This window comes from Plecotus auritus, assembly GCF_963455305.1.
Source record: "Plecotus auritus genome assembly, chromosome: 13".
NCBI lineage: Eukaryota > Metazoa > Chordata > Mammalia > Chiroptera > Vespertilionidae > Plecotus > Plecotus auritus.
Genome location: NC_137779.1, coordinates 24,705,409 through 24,723,787, shown reverse-complemented (window position 1 = coordinate 24,723,787; position 18,379 = coordinate 24,705,409). Strand labels below are relative to the sequence as shown.

The window sequence follows — 18,379 nt, the reverse complement described above, 5'->3', positions numbered from 1 at the left end:
CCGACCACAAGCATGCCAATGGGTCTTGCGTTTTCTCACACCCATCTCAGCCCTTTGCACATGCTGTTCCCTCTGCCCACCACACCCTTCCCCTGCCCCACCACAGCATCACTATGTATCCCCCAGGGCTTGGCTTCCTCGGGTGCTCGTGGAACCCCACGATGAGACCATGTCCCCACAGCTCTGGGCATGGCCCCGCCTCGCACACACACGGTCACTGCCCCAAGGTCTTGTGCAGGGTCCATGTCGACACTAGACTGCAAGTCCCACAGGTCAGTGACCATGTCTGGATTGCTCACCCTGTGCTCCAAGTACCTGACCCCGGCTCGGAACTGCTGCTCAGTGTGTGTTGAATGACTATATGTTGGTAGCCGGCTGCTGATGCTCCCAGCACCCGCACTGAGCTCCCCGTTCCTGGGGATGGCAGCCTGCACCTCAGTCATCTCTGCACCTCCAAATCTGACACCAATTCCAACACCACCAAGCAATTCTCCTATACCAGCAGGGTGTCCTACAATTTAAACCAACTTTCACACTCTCATCTGAAGTCAGCATCAGATCCCACCGGTGAAGAAGGGCTCAGTCCCACAAGACGCCCTCCCGCCCACACACACGTCAGACACCAGTGGCAACTCCAGGTTGTCACCTGCATTTCTGGCTAGAAATCAGAGGTTCCCATGACCCCCTTCCTTGGGTTCCATTGATTTGCTAAGGGAAACATGTTACGTACTAGATGACCAGGCTACAATAAAAGGCTACAACTCAGGAAGAGCCAGATGGCAGAGGTGCCTGGGGCAAGGTATGTGGGAAGGGGCGGAGCTTCTCTGAGTGTGTACCTCTCCCTGAATCTGTGTGTTCACCAACCCAGAAGCTCCTGAACCCCATCCTTTTAGATTTTAAGGGGCTTCATTATATAGGCATGATTGATTATATCACTAGCCATTAGTGACCGATTTGACCTCCAGCCCCCTCCCCTCCCTGGAGGTCAGGGCTGGGACTGAAAGTTCCCACTCTCTCATCACTGGTTGGTTTCCCTGGCAACCAGCTCCTATCCTTACCTCAGGTGTGGCTTAAGGGGGTTGGTTATGAATATCAAGGCATCTTTATTGCTCTGATCACTTAGGCTCTGTTGACTGAGTTTGCCGACCACTGACTTAGGCAATACCATGGGTTTTAGTGGCTCCCAGGGCTGTCAGGCACAAAGAGGTCTGTGACGGAAAGGGTGGAGGAGAAAGACCAAATATATATATTTTTAAAGAATAGTTGTTTTTTTCCTTAGAGAGAGAGGAAGGGGGAGGGAGTGATGTGAGAAACACTGTTCGGCAACCTCCTGCACAGCCCTTACCAGGGATCGAGCCCACAACCTGGCCTGTGCCCTGACCAGGAATCAAACCTGCAATCCCTCAGTACACGGGATGATGCCCAACCAACTGAGCAACACCAGCTGGAGGGATATTTCTTACTATGAATCACAATATCACAGCCTCCCGAACACCAAGCCCACAGTCTGACACCCAGCCGAGCACATCAAGGCCACGAGGACCCTGTGGACGGCAGAATTAAAAAACACAGGCGATTGTGGGCAACTTATCTCTTCCTCATGCTCTTCAGGACTTCCCAAGTTTTCTACCATGTCCACAGATTGTTTTTGTAATTAAAAAGCCACAAATCTAAGTCAATCTATGTCACCCTACAGGTGTAATATGACCAGGTCCAAAGGTCAATAAGCCAAGGATACGGACCAGGAGGGGCTCCTGTTTTTCAACTGCTCCAGGGGGTCCGGGAGGGAGGGCCCACTCTTGGGGAGAAGCAGCTGAAGGACGTCTCCTAAAATTGTATTTTGAGGGCCTCCGGAAAATTCCCTGGGCGAGAGGCATCTGAAGTATTTGCAAACATTCAGCAGGAGGAAAAATAATATTTTCCAAGTCTTTCCCCTTTTGGGCATTCTCAACCCAGTGGCAAATGTTCTAGAAAATTCCAAGGCCCCCCCGTGACAATTCCTCATTAAGCCCCTCTGATCACAGAGACCTGATGAATGTCATCTAAACCTCCATCACCTACTGCCCACCCTGTAGTGTCACAGATGAAAAAAAACAGAGGTCCAGAGAGGGGAAGCGATTTGTCCAGGGACACACAGCAGGTCAGCCTCAGAGTCAAAACAAGATGTGAAAAGTACTGCATACCCCCAAAACCACTTCCGCATGGGTTCCCTGCCTTTGGCATTTCGCCAGAAAAAGTTTCAGGTTTTTTTCTGTTATATAGAGGAGAAGACGCAACAACATGAGGGTTTCCACTTTTTACGTTTGCTCAGTCAGTTCATTGAAAGAAAAACGAATCTATTCTCATCTCATAAAAGCCGGGGCATTTTCACACACACACAAAAGCAAGAGGATATAATTTCAGAACACAGAATAGCCCTTTAAATCAAAGAAATGTCACTCTCCGGAAAACTCAGCAAAGCTGTCCTTGTTTTTCTGGTCTCCCCTGCCCCTCAGGCCACTTGTGACCGCCTGTGGACCACTGATCCCAAGAGAGTCAGGATTCCCTGCTCTTCCACAAGCCCCCTCCCCACCCCGACACCCCTGTTCCCTGAAACCACCACCATTTGTTCAAGAAAACAGAGACGGTGCTGGCAGGCAGAGCCCAGAGGCAAACTTGGCGTGAGGCAGAGGAGAAGGAAGGAGAAGAGAAGCCGCAGCCTGGCACCACTCACCCAGAGGTAGCGCAGGAGCTTCAGCAAGCCGGGGCAGTAATAGTACTCCATCGCTCTGCTCTGCCGTGCCTGGGCTGTACAGAGCGCATCTGAGTGCTTCCCGTTTTCCTCGGGAGGGGGCGGCTCTTCCCTCAGGGCTGGTCACGCAGGAATCAAGTTCAAGGCGGCATGAATCATTCAGAGGCCGGCTGGCAGCCAGGAGACTAGCCAGACACCCTGCGCCCTGCTAATGGCCACGCTGCCTGCCGGGCCGAGAGCCACTGCTCAGGTCCCATGAGCCGGTGAACCCGTGAGCCCCGCCTGCAGCACCTTTGGTGGCCTGTCCAGCAGGGCGGGGCCAGGAGTGGCTCCTCCTAAAGCCAGGAGCTGTCTGGAACCTTCAGCCCTCCTGGAGGTGCTGGGGTATGGCAGGGTTCCCAGCTGGGTGGCAGGAAAAGCCAGGATATGTGTGTGAGACAGTGTGATTGTGTGTGAATGTGAGTTTTACACAAGGGTGTGTTTGTGCTAGTGTGTGGATGTGTGTGCTGGTGTGTGTGCAAGCATGGTATGAGGGAACGTGTGAGTAGCAGTGTGTGTGGTTTCTCCCCAAACCGCACCTCAAGGGGGAGAGCCCCCAGCTCCTAACTCAGAAAGGAAATAAATGAACTCAGGATCCTGTTGGGTCACACAGTCCCTTCTGGCCTCAGTCAGGTTCCTTCCACACTGCTGAGCAGCCCTGGAAGGAGCACCTGGTTGTCCCCATTACACAGAGGGAAAAACCGAGGCCCAGAGAGGGCTGATTGGTCAAGGCCACACAGCGGGTTAGAAAACGAGCCAAGGCTGGAATGCGGGCCTCCTGACCATGAGTCCTGGACTCCGTCCACTCCTGAGAGGGTGGGGGTACTGAGGAAGGGAGAGACCAGCTCTCAGGGTCACCATCTGCCCGCTGCACCACGGGGGTGGGAGGAGCATCCATTTTCAGGGACTAAGAATGCAAATTATAGCTCCCAAGGCCACCCCAAGGTGACCTAGCTTAGATGCTTCCTTCAAAGGAGCATGATCTTGCCAAGTCCACCGCTCTGAGCCTCGGTTGCCTTTTCTGTGCAATGGGAGGGCACCTTGTTCCGGTGGATGAGGTAGAATCACACACCTAGCTTAGGCCACACAGCGCTTCCACTGGGAGGCGTTATCCTGCCCACCAGCCAGAGGAAGAAACTGAAGCTCAAAGGCATTGGGGTCTGTGGCTACTAGCAATAGGGCAGCCCCAGAGCCCCTGTCAAGAGCCCCCCTTTCCGAGGAGGAAGACGAGGAAGGGGTGCAGGCACTTGGCAGAGGTGCCAGCTCCCGGTGGACCCTGGGCCCATCTGGTCCACACGCTTCAGCCCCCAGCCCAGCATGGGCAGAGGCCAGCCACTGGCAGGAAATCCCCTGAACACGAGGGAGAAGCTGAGCTCAGCGGCTGAGGAAACCACAGCAAACTTCAAAGCTCTTCACAAGCCGGCCTGTGGCTTCCTCCATTCTCAGCACCACATCCGCAAGCCATGGGCCCAGCCATTCACTGCCCACAGACAGTACAGCTGGAGGGCCGAGCCCTGCTCACTCCCCCATCCCCCCTCCCCGCCCCGACAGTGCAGTCAGAAGGCCTGTCTCACTGACTGGCTGACAGTGCAGTCAGAGGGCAGTCTTGGCTGTGGGACGGCCCTAAGGCTGGCCCCGCTCACTGGCTAATGGTACAGCAGCCGGGCTGGCTCCTGCAGGCTAGCTATGTATCAGCTGGGGTATATGTGTGTGTTGGGGGTGGGGGAGGTGGTGGTGGACTAAATAACAGTAAAGTCTGGAAGTTGGGCCCTGCTAACTGAGGGGGCTAACGGAAAAGTGACAGAGGTTGCCCTTCCCCGCCCCCCCACCTGGAGCAGAAGACCCCCACCGCACCCCTCACCCCAGGTGGAAGTGACCCCTACCTAGTCTGGGTTATCTCACTCTGGTCAGCCGGTCCCAGCCTGCGCCGTAGGCTGCTTCTCCTCTGGCCAGGGGAACCACCTGCACTAAAGTGACAATGGTACCCCACACATTGGAAGCCTTCCCTGGCTCCCCAACAAACTGCTCTCTCCCACCACACACCTTGCCCACCTTCCACCACCTGACCCTACTCCCGCCCCGCCCCACCCTCAGGGCGCTTGCTCTGCTATTCCTTGAAAGCTGGTCCTCAGAAATATGTGTCAACACAGCACCTTATTTGGAAAAAGATCTTTATTGATATAACCAAGTTAAGGATGTTGAAATGAGATCGTCCAGGATTTCCTGGTATGAGCCCTAAATCCAGTGAGTATAATGTAAGAGCCCGAAGGGAAGTCGCAAACACAGGACAGGTGGAGACAGAGGCAGGACTGGGGCATGCTAGGAACGCCTGGGGCCCCAGGATCTGCAAGAGGCAGGAGGGGCCTCCCCAGTATCCTTGCAGGGAGCAGGGCCCTTCCCTTGCTGACACCTCGATTTCTGACTTCTGGCCTCGGAGCTGTGAGAGAATAAATATCTATTGTTTTAGGCTGTCAAGGGTGTGGTAACTCCCATGGCAGCCACGAAAGAGAATGTGCTCCCCCTCCCCCCGTTTGCTCCTATTCCTGGTGAGGCCTCCAGCTGAAGAGCCAACCCTTCCGCCTCCTCTGCAGCCTCCAGCCAGGCCAAAGGCAGCCCCCCAACCACACCCCTCAGGGTCTCAGAGCACCTCTTTGGGGGAACATTCTTCCTCTTTGTAATTCCTCCTTCAACCTCTCCTCACAGGTCAGCTCCCCCAGGGCCCACCCTGTCAGCCTGGCTGCCCTCATCCTAACACCTGGCCGCAGCAGGTCCTGGGACAATTCTTATTAACATTATTCATTCATTCCAAAGAAAGACAGACTGTCCAAACCTCCTATAAACCTACTCAACGTGCTTAGCTTTTAGCAGAAACTCCCATCCATAAAAAAGATGGGAGGTTTTAAAATTGACATCAGCATTCACAAAACACACACACACACACACACACACACACACACACACACACACCAAACAGAAAGCTTGCACCCCCTCCCGGAGTGATTTTGCTTGGGTGTTAGTTTTTTTTTGGGGGGGTGGGAGTGAAGAGGACAGGGAAGGCAGGTGCACTTTTTTGTTTTTTTAATTAGTTGCCAACATTTAGGCATCAGAAGAATTTCATGTGGCAATGCAGACCCCTGGCTTCTCTATAAAGACGGCAGGCTGGCCTCCCCATGGGTCTGCATTCCTGTGTGGGGACAGACAGGCAGGCACTGCACCTACTGTCTGGGGCCTGGATCCACCTCATTCCTCCCACTCCCCACAGCCCTGGCCCAGACCACATGCTGGCCCTCCCAGGCATCTGGAGGCTTTAAAATGGATTTTTAGTGAGAGAGGAAAGGAGAGGAGGGGGAGAGAGGGAGGGAGGGAAATCGATGTGAGAAGGAAACATCCATTGGCTGTCTCCTGCACACCACCTACCGGGGATCAAGAATGCAGGCCAGGCATGTGCCCTGACCAGGAATCGAACCAGCGACCTTTCAGTGCACAGGATGATGCCCAACCAACTGAGCCATGCCAGCCAGGGCACAGGCATCTGAGTTTACAGACCTTGGGAGAGGATGGCATGTCTCCCAGAGGCAGCCAGGGCACTGGTGAGGGTGTGGACGCTGAGGGCAGACGACCTGCGTTCAAATCCTTACCCCAGCACTAGCTAGCTGTGCGATGTTGGGCTGGTTGTTAACCTCTCTGTGCCCTAGTTCCCTCAAGAAAATTAGGGGTGACGACAGTGCCTGCCTGCCCCACAGGGTCACTGGGAGGGGAAATGAGGTCATACATGGTTACATGCTCAGAGCCCAGAGCTCAGTAAGCACTCCAAGCATCTCAGCCATGACTTCCTGTTGTCCTATCAGTTCAGCCATGCTGCCTGGCAGGGTAACAAGGAAAGCCCCTCAGGGCCAGGGATTACCGACCCCAAACAGGTAGCTCTGAGCTCATCCCACAAGGGCAGAGCCACTGCACAGGGTGTTCGAACCTCCCAGAGCAAGGACGATGGACCAGGGACAGAAACGCATGAGGCCAGAAGGCCCTGGATGCCTAGCAAAGGGCAAACCTGGGAAAACAGGAACCTCGGCCCCAGGGTAACCTATCCTCCCCTAGCATGTCTCTGGTCAGGCGGTTTAGACCCCCGACCTTTCCTCCCTGAAGATAACATCTAGGCCTTGCTTGTATTTCAGCTCCAGGTCCAGAAAAGTAGCAAAACCAGACGAATGGCCCCGCGGCTGCCTCAGGACCAGCTGCATTGACCAATGACTCCCTGCCCTGATGCCAACCAATCAGCGGAGACAGGACCCTGAAAGTCACACCTGGAAAGCTGATGAATTAATTCTACTAAGACCCTCCCCTGAGACTTCCCCTAAGATTTCCACCTGCAAGAAAGATAAATACGCTCTGGACAAAGGACCCAGTGTGTGCTCCCCCTCCAAGGAGCACGCTCCTCCCATTCCCCATATGCGCACAACCACTAACCTCTAAGGGGCCCCAGGAGACTCGCAACCAAGGGAGCAATGGGCAGTGGCAGCTCATCCCGGGCTAACCCCTGAGCCTGCCTCCACGGCCCCTTTTCTTTGTGTAGCCCTTCCCTCTGGAATCCCCATCTCCACCCCCTTCTCCTTAAATACATTCGTTTTCTTTGATCACTCTCTGGGATGGCTATTTACCTGTGTGCACACCACCCACGCTAACCTTTCAGGTGTTATCGACGGCAGGATGTTTGAAATCACTTCAAACACACAACTGGAAATAAAAGAAGGACAACACTTTCACCCCCTCTTGCCAGCCTGCACTCCTCTGGACCACGCAGAGGGGTACACAGCGGAGGCCGGGGAAGGAAGGCGACAAAGACAAGAAGGAGCCAGTCAGCACGGACGACCAACATGCTACACGGAGCTGCACCGAAAACATGTCCTTGGGGAAAGACGTCAGGCGTGAAGAACACATGCCACACAATTCCAGGGACAGGACACCCCAGACAAGGCAAACTGGGGGAGTCGGGGAGATCAGAGGTCTATGGGGGCTGGAGATAGGGGGGGAGGGAGTGACTGCTAATGGAGACGGGGTTTCTCCCTGGGGTGATGAAACGTTTCTGGAATTAGATAGGGGTGATGGCTGTGCAACTTTGAAAATTTACTATAAAGTATTAAGTTGTACACTTAAAATAAGTGAATTTTATAATCTGTACATTATACCTTTATAAGCTTTGGAAGGGGAGGAGAAGAAAGAAAGAGGAAAAGAAGGAGGGGGAGAAGGGGGAGGAGGAGGGGGGAGGAAGAGAAAGAGGAGGAAGAGAAGGAGGGTGAGGAGAAGGAGGAGGAGGGGGAAAGGGAGGAGGAAGAGGGGGAGGAAGAGGAGGATGAGGCGGAGGAGGGGGAGGAGCCATCAGTGAAGACAAATGGGGAGGGGGGCCAGGGCAGTGAGGCTGCAGAAGAACTGTCCCCACCTCAGCCGAGCAGCTCTGATGTCTGGCTTGTAAATGGAAACTGACAAGAAGCGTGATGGGTAACAGAGCTGAGTGACACGTGTGCCTAAATCCAGCATGCATTAAAAATAATCTAAATGGTCATGAAAAACGGCTTTTTCAGTTTAGAGAGAAGGTCCTAATGCAGAAGGGGTTAAAAACAAGTAATAAAATGTACTGTTGAAAATAGATTGCCTCCATCCTGCCCCCTGGTGGCCACTCTTGAACACCGCACAAGGAAACTGGTGCCTTCCTTAATCTGGAAGATAGGATGGGGGGAAAGAGAGGAACTGCAGATAGAACACCCCCTGGAGGATGCTCAGGTTATTTCTGATGTCACCTAACATGGAGTCCTGCCTGTGGCACCTGCCTATTTATTGTATGAGCCTAGGCCAAGTCATGTCACTTCCTCAGGCCTCAGTTTCCCCATAAATTGTGGCAAGGATTCAGAGAGATAACGTGTGTGACACAAGACTGCCAATACCCCATGTGAAGGCAGCTGGGTATGGCTAAATTAAATATATACATAATTAAATAAATATATATTTTGTTCCAACATGTAAAAATGGTGAGATTTCACATTAAGATCAAGATCCTCAGTTTTTCTTGAAATACCAGATGGTCCAACCCCTCAGGGCAAGGACAAGCTGGAATGCAACAGTGCTTCCCTCCTTCCTCCCCATTTACCACAAAATCCCCGTCCCTGCCCAGCCTGGCTTCTGCGTGGAGCTCCTGACAGGATCTCGAGGGAAAGCACCTGCAAATGTGGGTTCAGAAGCCCCGAGGTGACCTGGGGCATGTCTGAGGCTGGACATTTAGCAATCACCAGATCAGGGGACGTCTGAGGCGGATGGAGTATGACTTGACCCTTGGAACTCTGCCCCCTCCCCACTAATTTCTCCATTTTCCTCCCAAACTGCCTCTGTTCAGCAAGGACAAGCCGCCCTGAGAACACGAGGGTCCCCACTCAGGAACTACGTGTCCAGAACAAGTCACTGTTGCATCACAGTTTCAAGCCTCCTGGCCTTGCTTGGGCTGAGCCTTCTGCCCAGGTGGCCCTTCCTGCCTGCCCCCTCCTCCTCACTCTCAAGACCCAGCTCTGATGTTACCCCAAGCCTTTCTGGCTCCCCCACAACCAAGTCAAGGGGGACAAATCACTCTGCCCCCCTGGTTGCTGATTCAGACGTTCACTCGCTCACTCATTCATTTATTCAACTGAACATCAACAACAACACAGAGTCAAACAGGGAATCAAGACCCCCCTCCTGCAATTCTCATCTGGGGCAGGGAGACAAGAACCAGAAAACAAAATACTGAGTGCAGAGAGAGGTCAGAGTTGTGAAGACAGTAAACGAGGGCAATGGGATTATAAAAATGATGGGTGTGTTCATGAGAGCCAGTAAGTGGGGGGAAAACAACTGTCTACCAATCGACGAACAGATAACCCAAACGTGGTGTGTTCACATGAGAAGACTGTTCACATAAGGAGCGATGAAGCCCTGACACAGGCTGCAGCGAAGGTGAGCTTCAGCACACGGTAACATCACGTGTGGGAAGGAGAGTCCACATCCCAGACAGACAGGAAGCCACAAAACCTTTATTCTCAACTTGTCTTTTAAGCACAACCTTTGAGGAGTTCTTTCTAGCAGTCCATATGTACTCTTTCATTTTTATTTCCCCCCCGCTTCCCATTGGAACGCCTAGTCAGCCAACTGGAATTCAAAGAGAATCTGGAACCAGGACCAGCGGTGTGTCCATTGGGGGCGACCTCAGGTGGACTGCATTCACAGGAAATCCCAGTCTGGTCATTAGAATCCGAACCGCCCCACCCCCATTCTCCAGTCACTGCAAGAGTCATCAGGGCCAAATGCTTCCAAACCTTCCTGGTGGCCCTGGCAGATGCTTGTACAGCAAGGGCACTGTGACGACAGAGGGGCTGGGAGGCGGTGCCACCCCTCCAAAGCAAGGCCCACAGTTTCCTCAGCAAGCGATGTGGAAGTCTGAGCTCAACATTACAAAGTCACACTGGGGTGCCCAGGAAGGACGCATCAAAGTAAAGATTAAAAGCGATGCCAAGCCATCCCCTGGACTCTGGAACATGTCCCTCGTGTAGAGCAGTGTCACACCCCTAAACCTTTGCCCAGGCCGCTCCTTCCACCAGGCAAACCCCCTCTTCTCAGACCACACCCAACTGGCAAACACCGGTTCATCCTTCGAGACTTCCCACTCGTGTCCCTCCTCTGTGAGACTCCCCCACATGGAGATAGCCCAGCAAGGTCTGAGACACAGTCTCAAAGACGGGGAAGAATTTGACCCTAAATTGGAACCAACAGCACAAAATCATTCAAAAAACAGTGTGGGAATAAAAGCAGACATTTATCAGTGAGCCCCCCTCAAAACGCAGGTCCAGCCTACTGCCAGAGGAGTAGGGGCTACCAGCAGGGCCCAGGGCACAGGACCCCAGTCCCCAACTGGAAGGTCACTCTGGCCAAGTCAGGCCCACTCTCTAGGCCTCAGTTTCCCCATTTATAATGAGAGAGTTGAAAAGTGAGGAAAAAGGGAGAGCAGAGGAAGAGAAGGAGCCAGGAGGAGGAAGAAGGGAAAGGGAGCTAGAAGAGAAGGAGGGGATATGGGAAAAAGGAAGGAGATTGGGAGAAAGGAAAAGTGACCACTGACCATTCTGAGCGCTGAGTAATCTCACTGCTCACAAAAATACTCCTGAGGCCAGATAGGACATCCTCACTTTAGGGAAGAAAAACTGAGGTTCAAAAAGGTCCATCGAGTCACTTGCTCAGGGTCACACAGTGTCAGAGCCAGAACATGAACCCACTTCTTTCAGCCTGCAAAGCCCAATGCTAAGGTCCCAGAGTCAGGCTTTGAAGCCATCAGAAAGTGAGCTGAACATCAGCACCTCCTGGTGGCCACTCCACAGAATTGCAGGCATGAATGCTGGAAGCAGAGAAATGAGGTCTTCCATCCCAGCCTATGGGGTTCAGGACGCACCCATCTACCTCTGAAGGAGAGAAAATCAAGCAGGCAGCAGTGGGGCAGGGGCCTGGGGGCCTGAAGGATGGTGCCAAGGCAAGCCATGCCAAGACTCCAAGGACAAAGGCGCCTCAATGGCAGCGAGTGGAAGAGGAGGAGCCGGGGGACCAGGGTGGGTGCCAGTGTGCCAAGACTATAGAAAGACGGTTTTAAATGCTTTCTCTCTATAACCTTTGTCTTTACCCCCACACACAAAAGTTCAAGTACAATCAGATAAGCAGAGTCGGTGCACTGGACAGTGAATGGAGGAAAGGGTAAGACAGAAATCAGTGGAAGGGAGCCTTCGACGGAAACACCGGGCAGGTTTCAAATGTATGAGAGTCTACAAGCCTGCGGTTGAGATCTGGCACTGGAAACCTTTCCGGGGCTGCTCGGCAGATGACTCCAGAGGTCCCAGTTCCTCTGGCTCTGCCGCCCCAGCCCCACAGTCAGGCTTTTTAACTTTGTTGCAGCCATTACCCCATCAGGTCCCTGCACAAACCCTACCAGGGCGCCTTCTTCACCCCATTTTCCAGAGGAGGAAGCCAAGGTCGGGGGAGTGACGTTTCTTGCCCACGGCCATAAAGCTGGGAGGAACGGGCCTAGGATTTACATGCTGGGGGATCCCCTATCTCAGAGACATGAGCCCGGGCACAGGCATTGCTGACATGCACAAAACTGTGCGAGCAAAAAGGACCTGTGAGCAGAACGAGAGCTGCCTCATTAAGGAAACACCTATCTTAGAGGCCCCCACATGGGCCCCGGACCCGGGAGGGACCTCATGAGCAAGCGTAGTGCTCAGCAGATCTCCAAGTATCATGGAACTAAAGGCCAAAAACAGAAAAGGAAAGGAAATCACTGAAAATCTAAGGTGGTGAAGCCCTGGAACCCATTTGGGGACACAGGCTCTGGAGAAGGGAGCTTCCCTGGGTCCTGCTGCATCACTGACCCGCCTCCTTCCACAGGTGAGGAAACAGGCCGAGGGAGAGGAGGTGCTGGCCCCAGAAGACGCAAAAACAGTAGTAATAATAATAATAATAATAACAACAATAACACTTAATAAGGTGTTTGCTGTGAACTAGGGACCATGCTAAACACTCCTCACATGACCCTATCCGACCCCCACATCTGCCCTGTGAAGTAGATACTATTATTATCCCCGTTTTACAAATGAGGAAACTGAGGCCAGAGGCCCATTTGCATGCAGAGCTAGGATCTGAACCCTGGCGATCTGGCTCCGCCAGCCTAACACTGCCTCCCACGAGGACCACCACTACCAGAGACTGTGCTGTGTGCTAGGCCCTACGCACATTCTTACTCCGTCCTCCCAATGGTGCAGAATTAAGACTCGTGATCCCATTTGCCAGTGAAGAAACTAAAGCACAGAGAAATGAAGCAAATTGCTCAAACAGGCTAAAAGGAGAGGGTGGTGGGATTCAAACCCAGGACTTTCAGACCCCAGCACACGTTCTCTTAACGGGTCCATGCCCGTAGCTGGGGTTACCTCTCCGCACTGGGCCGGAAACCTGAGAGGGAGGAAGGCTTTCTCGCAGAGCCTCCAAACCTCCTCTACATCGGGAACCGCAGCCGGGCGGGTTGGACAACACCACATTTCCAGACAGGCGCCTGCCTGGCCTTGACCCCTCAGGCCCCCGTGCCAGTCCTGACTCTCCACACCAGGGGTCCTCAAACTTTTTAAACAGGGGGCCAGTTCACTGTCCCTCACACCGTTGGAGGGCTGGACTATAGTTTAAAAAAAAAACTATGAACAAATTCCTATGTGCACTGCGGGCCCGGGACGAGTCGGCTGCTAAGCAGGACAGACAGCGGCACCCGGCAGGCCGGATACATGTCCTCGGCGGGCCGCATGTGGCCTGCGGGCCGTAGTTTGAGGACCCCTGCTCCACACAGCCACATTCCCAGTGGTGTCCGAGGACCAGTACCACCTGCAAATCCACTCCGGCCACGCCGGTATCACTCACCACGAAGGCCCCGCTCCTCTTGTCCTTGCAGAAGCTGTGGCTCCTCCGGGGACCCAAAGCCACAGGGGATACCTGCTGGAGAGGCGGATCGCTGTCCTGGAGGGCCTCCTCCCTCCCCAGGTCTCGTGATGTCACCTGAGACAGGACACAAGGAAAGGACTTTACTGGGGCTTTGCCATATGCAAGAAGAATAGGTCACACCACAAGAGTCCATTCTGTACCTAAAAGGGGGAAAATAAAATTAAAGCTGCAACACTCCTCCCCTCTGTTCCCCCCCGCCACACACACACACACTCTGACCCCACAGCCTCAATGATAGGAGGTAATATGCAGGATCAGCAAGTCTGGATTCAGCCTGGCCTCAGCCATTAATAACTGTGTGAGCTCAGGTGAGTGCCTTAACCTCTCTGATCCTTGACCATGTGGAAAATGACCAATAATAACAGTATTCAGCTTCTAGGTTCACGGAGAACCAAGCTGGGATCTGCACATAGAAAGTGTATGACATAGTGCTGCCACCAGGGGGCGGACGTGTACAGGTCCTGGGCACCTGACTTGTCTCACACTATTCTCTCTGTCATGCCTGTCAAGGGGGAGCCCATAAATGCCATCCAGCCTTATTACTGCCACTGGTAACTTTGGGTGCCCTCATTTTAGACATCTCTCCATACATCCAAACACATATGCACACATGCAGAGACACACAAATAGTCTATATCTAGGTATATAAACAGTCCTGTCTACACTAGTCTGAATCCTGTCGTTCTTTTCCCCCTCAGCTATATGTAGAGGATACGTTCACAGGCCAGTGCATACAGGACTCCAGAATGGGTCTTACATGTCTCCTCCTCTCCCCACACAGAGAAGGGGAAGAAAGCCCAGGGAGCGATGGCACCTGCTTGAGGGCACGCAGCACCAGTGAAGAGCAAGGCTGGATTCCCGATCTCTTGCCTCAGAGTCTTTCTTTGATGCCCCCTATACAGTGGTCAGCAAACTGCGGCTCGCGAGCCGTTTGCCGCTCTGTTGACTAATGAGTTTGCCGACCACTGGGATAGGGGCTTAATCACAAGGAACAACAACAGCCTGTAATTATTGGAATCGAGAGTCTAGGTCAGTGGTCGGCAAACTCATTAGTTAACAGAGCGGCAAACCGTGGCTCGCGAGCCGCAATTTGCCGACCACTGCCCTATGAGACTCTCTGGGTCTCCTCTTCCCTCCCTGGCTGGTCCTTCTCAGTTTCCCCGCATCTCAAGGGAAGGTCTAAAGGCAGGTGCGTCCGGAGCCATCCACAGAACAGGGCTTGGCCTGGGGTTAGGACACTGACTAAACGTAGTAAATAGGTGAAGGGATGAAGGTTAACCTGGAAGTTTAGCTCCTCAAACCTCCTTCACATCAGGCCCCGGGGCCTGGGGCTAGGCCACACATGATTTCCTGATAAACCCCAACAAGTCTGTGAAGCAGGGAGGATCCCCATTCTGCAGATGAGGAAACTGAGGCTCAGAAAGGTCTGGCAAAGTGCCCAGAGTGACACAGCAAGTAAGTCACAAAGCTAGGGCCTGGTCCCAGGTCTGCCCAAGCGGCAGTCCAGGGAGACATGAAATCAGAAAAGCACAAAGGGCTCATCTTCCTCATAAGGAGCTCAATGAGAAAAGCAGGCGGAAGGTAAGCAAGCGGGTTACAGGAGGGAAGGACAGACGGCCTCAGCCTCGGGACAAGACGAGGGCGAGGGGCACTCATTGGGGCCATGAGCCCCTGAGTCTGAGGCCACATCTGGCTGGCAAGGCTGAGGGAAGTGGGCCCTGTTGTTGACGGTGAGGATGCAAACTGGGACAGCCCCACTGCGGGGCAAACCAGCGGGTCCTGCAAAATGACAACCGTGTCCACTCCTAGACAGGCGATCGCCATCCTGACCCCACAGACGGACACTAAGTCCACACTGAGCATCATCCCGAGGGCCTTGAAACTGTGACTTTAAGCAAAACAACGGATCACAGGCTCATTGATCTAAACAGAAGTTCCTAGGACATGTATCTGGTCACAAAAACATCATCACACCTCTAAATAAAGACCCAAACCACCTAACATTAAGAACAGAAATAAATGCGAGCTATGCATACATTTAAGAAAGATGACTACAGCCCTAACCGGTTTGGCTCAGTGGATAGAGCGTCGGCCTGTGGACTCAAGGGTCCCAGGTTCGATTCTGGTCAAGGGCATGTACCTTGGTTGTGGGCACATCCCCAGTAGGAGGTGTGCAGGAGGCAGCTGATCGATGTTTCTAACTCTCTATCCCTTCCTCTCTGTAAAAAATCAATAAAATATATTTAAAAAATAAATAAAAAAGAAAGATGACTACAAACAAGATGATGGCGCTGGCCGGCCAGGCTCCAGGGTTAGGCTGGGCCTGTGCCCAGGGGGTCGCAGGTTCCATTCCTCACCAAGGGCACCCACCTGGAGAGAAGGTTCAATCCCCGGCCCCGGAGGGGGGGGGGGGGCGTGCAGGAGGCAACCAATTACTGTTTCTCTCTCTCTCTCTCTCGCTCTCGCTCTCCCCCCCACTCCCACCCCACCTCCCTTTCACTCTTTCTAAAATTCAATGGAAAAAAAAATATCCTTATTCCTCAGGTAAAGATTAAAAAACAACAACACACAAGACGATAATCTTCCAACCCATTATTCCAGTTCGTGGGGGGCCAAAGCCTCTCTCGGCAGCTCGGGGCCCAAGGCGGGCACCCACCCTGGACAGGACACCTGTCCATCCCAGGCCGCTCACACCCGTACTCACCAAGGTGAGGACGATGCAGACACACCGAGAACCCCAGCGCGCACACCTCCACACCTCCGCAGTGTGCGAGGAAACCGGGGTACCCGGAGAAGCCCACGCGGACATGGGGAGAGCGTGCAAACTCCACAACAGACAGTGGCCCCGGCTGGGGAGCCATTTTTCTCTTCTCAGCGCTGAACGAAATGAACGTCATTCGAGGACCGGCTGAAACTGCGCATGTGCAGAATGACGTAGGCACGCACAAGGTACGTACACCCCAGCTGTGACTCAGGCCACCTAGTCGCAGCCAGAGCTCTCTGGGCCTCAATGTTCCCGTCTGTGCAGCAACCAGAAAGAATGAGCCCGCTCTCCGTGGGCTGAATCCAAAAACTCTCCCAGATGCATTTACGAAAAAAAGGCAAGTGGCCGATCTGTGGTTCAGCAGAATCCCCTGGGAGCTTTTACAACTAACAAAGGCGCACCCCACCCCGGAGATCCCAATGGAACCGGTCTGGGGTGAGGCCCCTCCCTGCATTACTTCTTTTTACGATTCCGGGGGTTACTCCCACAGGCAACCAAAGTTTCAACCACTTGTACAGAATGCTCTTTTGTGAAAAAAAAAAAAAAAAAAGAAAAGAAAAAAAGAGGCAAAACCAAGAATATGCATTCCTACTTGCTTGTATTTTCAGAAAGAAACTCTAAAGGAATTTGTACAAACAGGAATGGAAGTAATTACTGGGCGAGGAGGAATGGGAAGATGGGGAACGAGAGGTATGGGGGAATTTTGACTCCATACCTTTAAATATTTTTAGAGCCACGTGAAAATATTCGGTCTTCTGAAACAAAAATAAGTAATTTAATTACATGAAATAGAATAACCAGGCGTGGGACAAAGTTTCAATAAATGTTAAGTGAAACAAAGAAAGAGAGAAAGGAAGGGAAGAAGGGAGGGAGAGGAAGAGGGAGGGACCACTTTAATTACAATCACACTCATGCACAGTACATGAGCAGAACTGGCTGTGAATCAAGAAGTCCTCACCCGGGGAAGCAAAGATGTGCCTCAAAATGCTCAGTGGCATCCTGCTTCTAACCCCCAAAGTGGAACCAATCCAAATGTCCATCAACAAGAACCTGGATAAAAAAATTGGGGCTCAATCCCATTATAAGATACTTTGCAGCCACTCAAAATAACCAAGTAATAGAACTGTTTTTTACTGTTAAGATAAAAAAAAAAAAAAAAAAAAAAAGCAAGTTGTAAGATGCTCTGAAGAATGTTGCCGTGTTTCATAGACAGAATGTGCTCTATGTTCCCTCCATCTGTGTCTAGCCCAGGGTTCCTCGGCCTGGGAGCCGCGTTCGTCCCCGTGCGGCTGATGACTGTCTGCAGTGGGGCCGTCCTGGGCATTTGGAGGGGCTGGGAAGCAACCCTGGTCTCCGGCCACTGGATGCCAGGAACACACTCTCCCCCAGTTGTCACAACAAAAAAAGTCTCAAACTTTGTCAAATGGGCCCTGGGGGCAAACTCTGCAAGACGGAGAAGCGTGAATGGGCCTGGAGGGGCGTGCCCCAGTTCCTGCACCAGACCCATCCTTTCAAGGGGGGTTTTCTTTCTAAAACGTCTGTTTCTATAATATTTTAAGTTTTACACCAGCATGCACTGCCTTCTGCAATAAGGAAAATACAACTATTATAAGTAATCATATATGATAGACAATCTATTGTGTAGGAGAGTCCCACAGGACATCAAAAACTGCCCCATTGGCTGCATCTGGGGGACGGAAAAGGGGATGGGGTCCCGGGGGAACACTCTTTTAGGCACTTCGGTAAGGTCTGAATCTTCAGCAACCAACATTGTGCACTTCTGTGTTGCTTGTATGGATTTTCATTTTTTAAAGATGAAGAAAAAGATATCTTTGGGCAGGAGAGGAGAGCCACGGGAGCTGGTCCAAGGCCTCCCAGTCCTTAGTGAGGAAACAGATCCCCTGACAACAGCGCTGCTGGGCCCGCACACCCCGGGCGGGCGTCCAAGGCCGGGCGGGCCCTCCATCCTGCAGGCTCCGCTGCCAGCAGGGCCCCGAAAAGGCACTGCAAACAGCCTCAGTGTCGCATTTCCCTGGTCTCCTCCCTCTCCCCGCGCTCCCACAATAACCCTGGGGGTGAGGACAGGTGGATCCCCTCTCGAGAAGCACCTGTACAGAAGCCAGGGGCAGGCCCCTGAGCTCATGCCCAATGGGTGCCCGGCGTGTGCTGGGTGCTTTATCTCCATTCAGCCTAGGAACAGGACTTTGAGGCAGGGATCCCTGTTAACTCTGGTGGGGAAACTGAGGCTCAAGGAGGCCAAGTTCCTGCTTTACACACAGCTGGTAAGTGGCAGAGTAGAGATGTGG

General features: G+C 52.9%; 1 protein-coding gene across 3 annotated transcripts in view; it reads right to left on the bottom strand.

Moving 5' to 3' along the window:
• Positions 1-18,379, bottom strand: part of KIAA1671 — a 143,173-nt gene that overhangs the window by 67,200 nt on the left and 57,594 nt on the right. For 2 of the 3 annotated variants that reach the window (XM_080649780.1, XM_080649779.1), the window contains exon 5: positions 13,229-13,363. The exons of the other annotated variant lie outside the window; for it this stretch is intronic. In XM_080649780.1, coding sequence (XP_080505906.1) covers positions 13,229-13,363 — 135 coding nt within the window. The remainder of the gene's footprint in view (positions 1-13,228; positions 13,364-18,379) is intronic. 3 annotated transcript variants of the gene reach the window in all.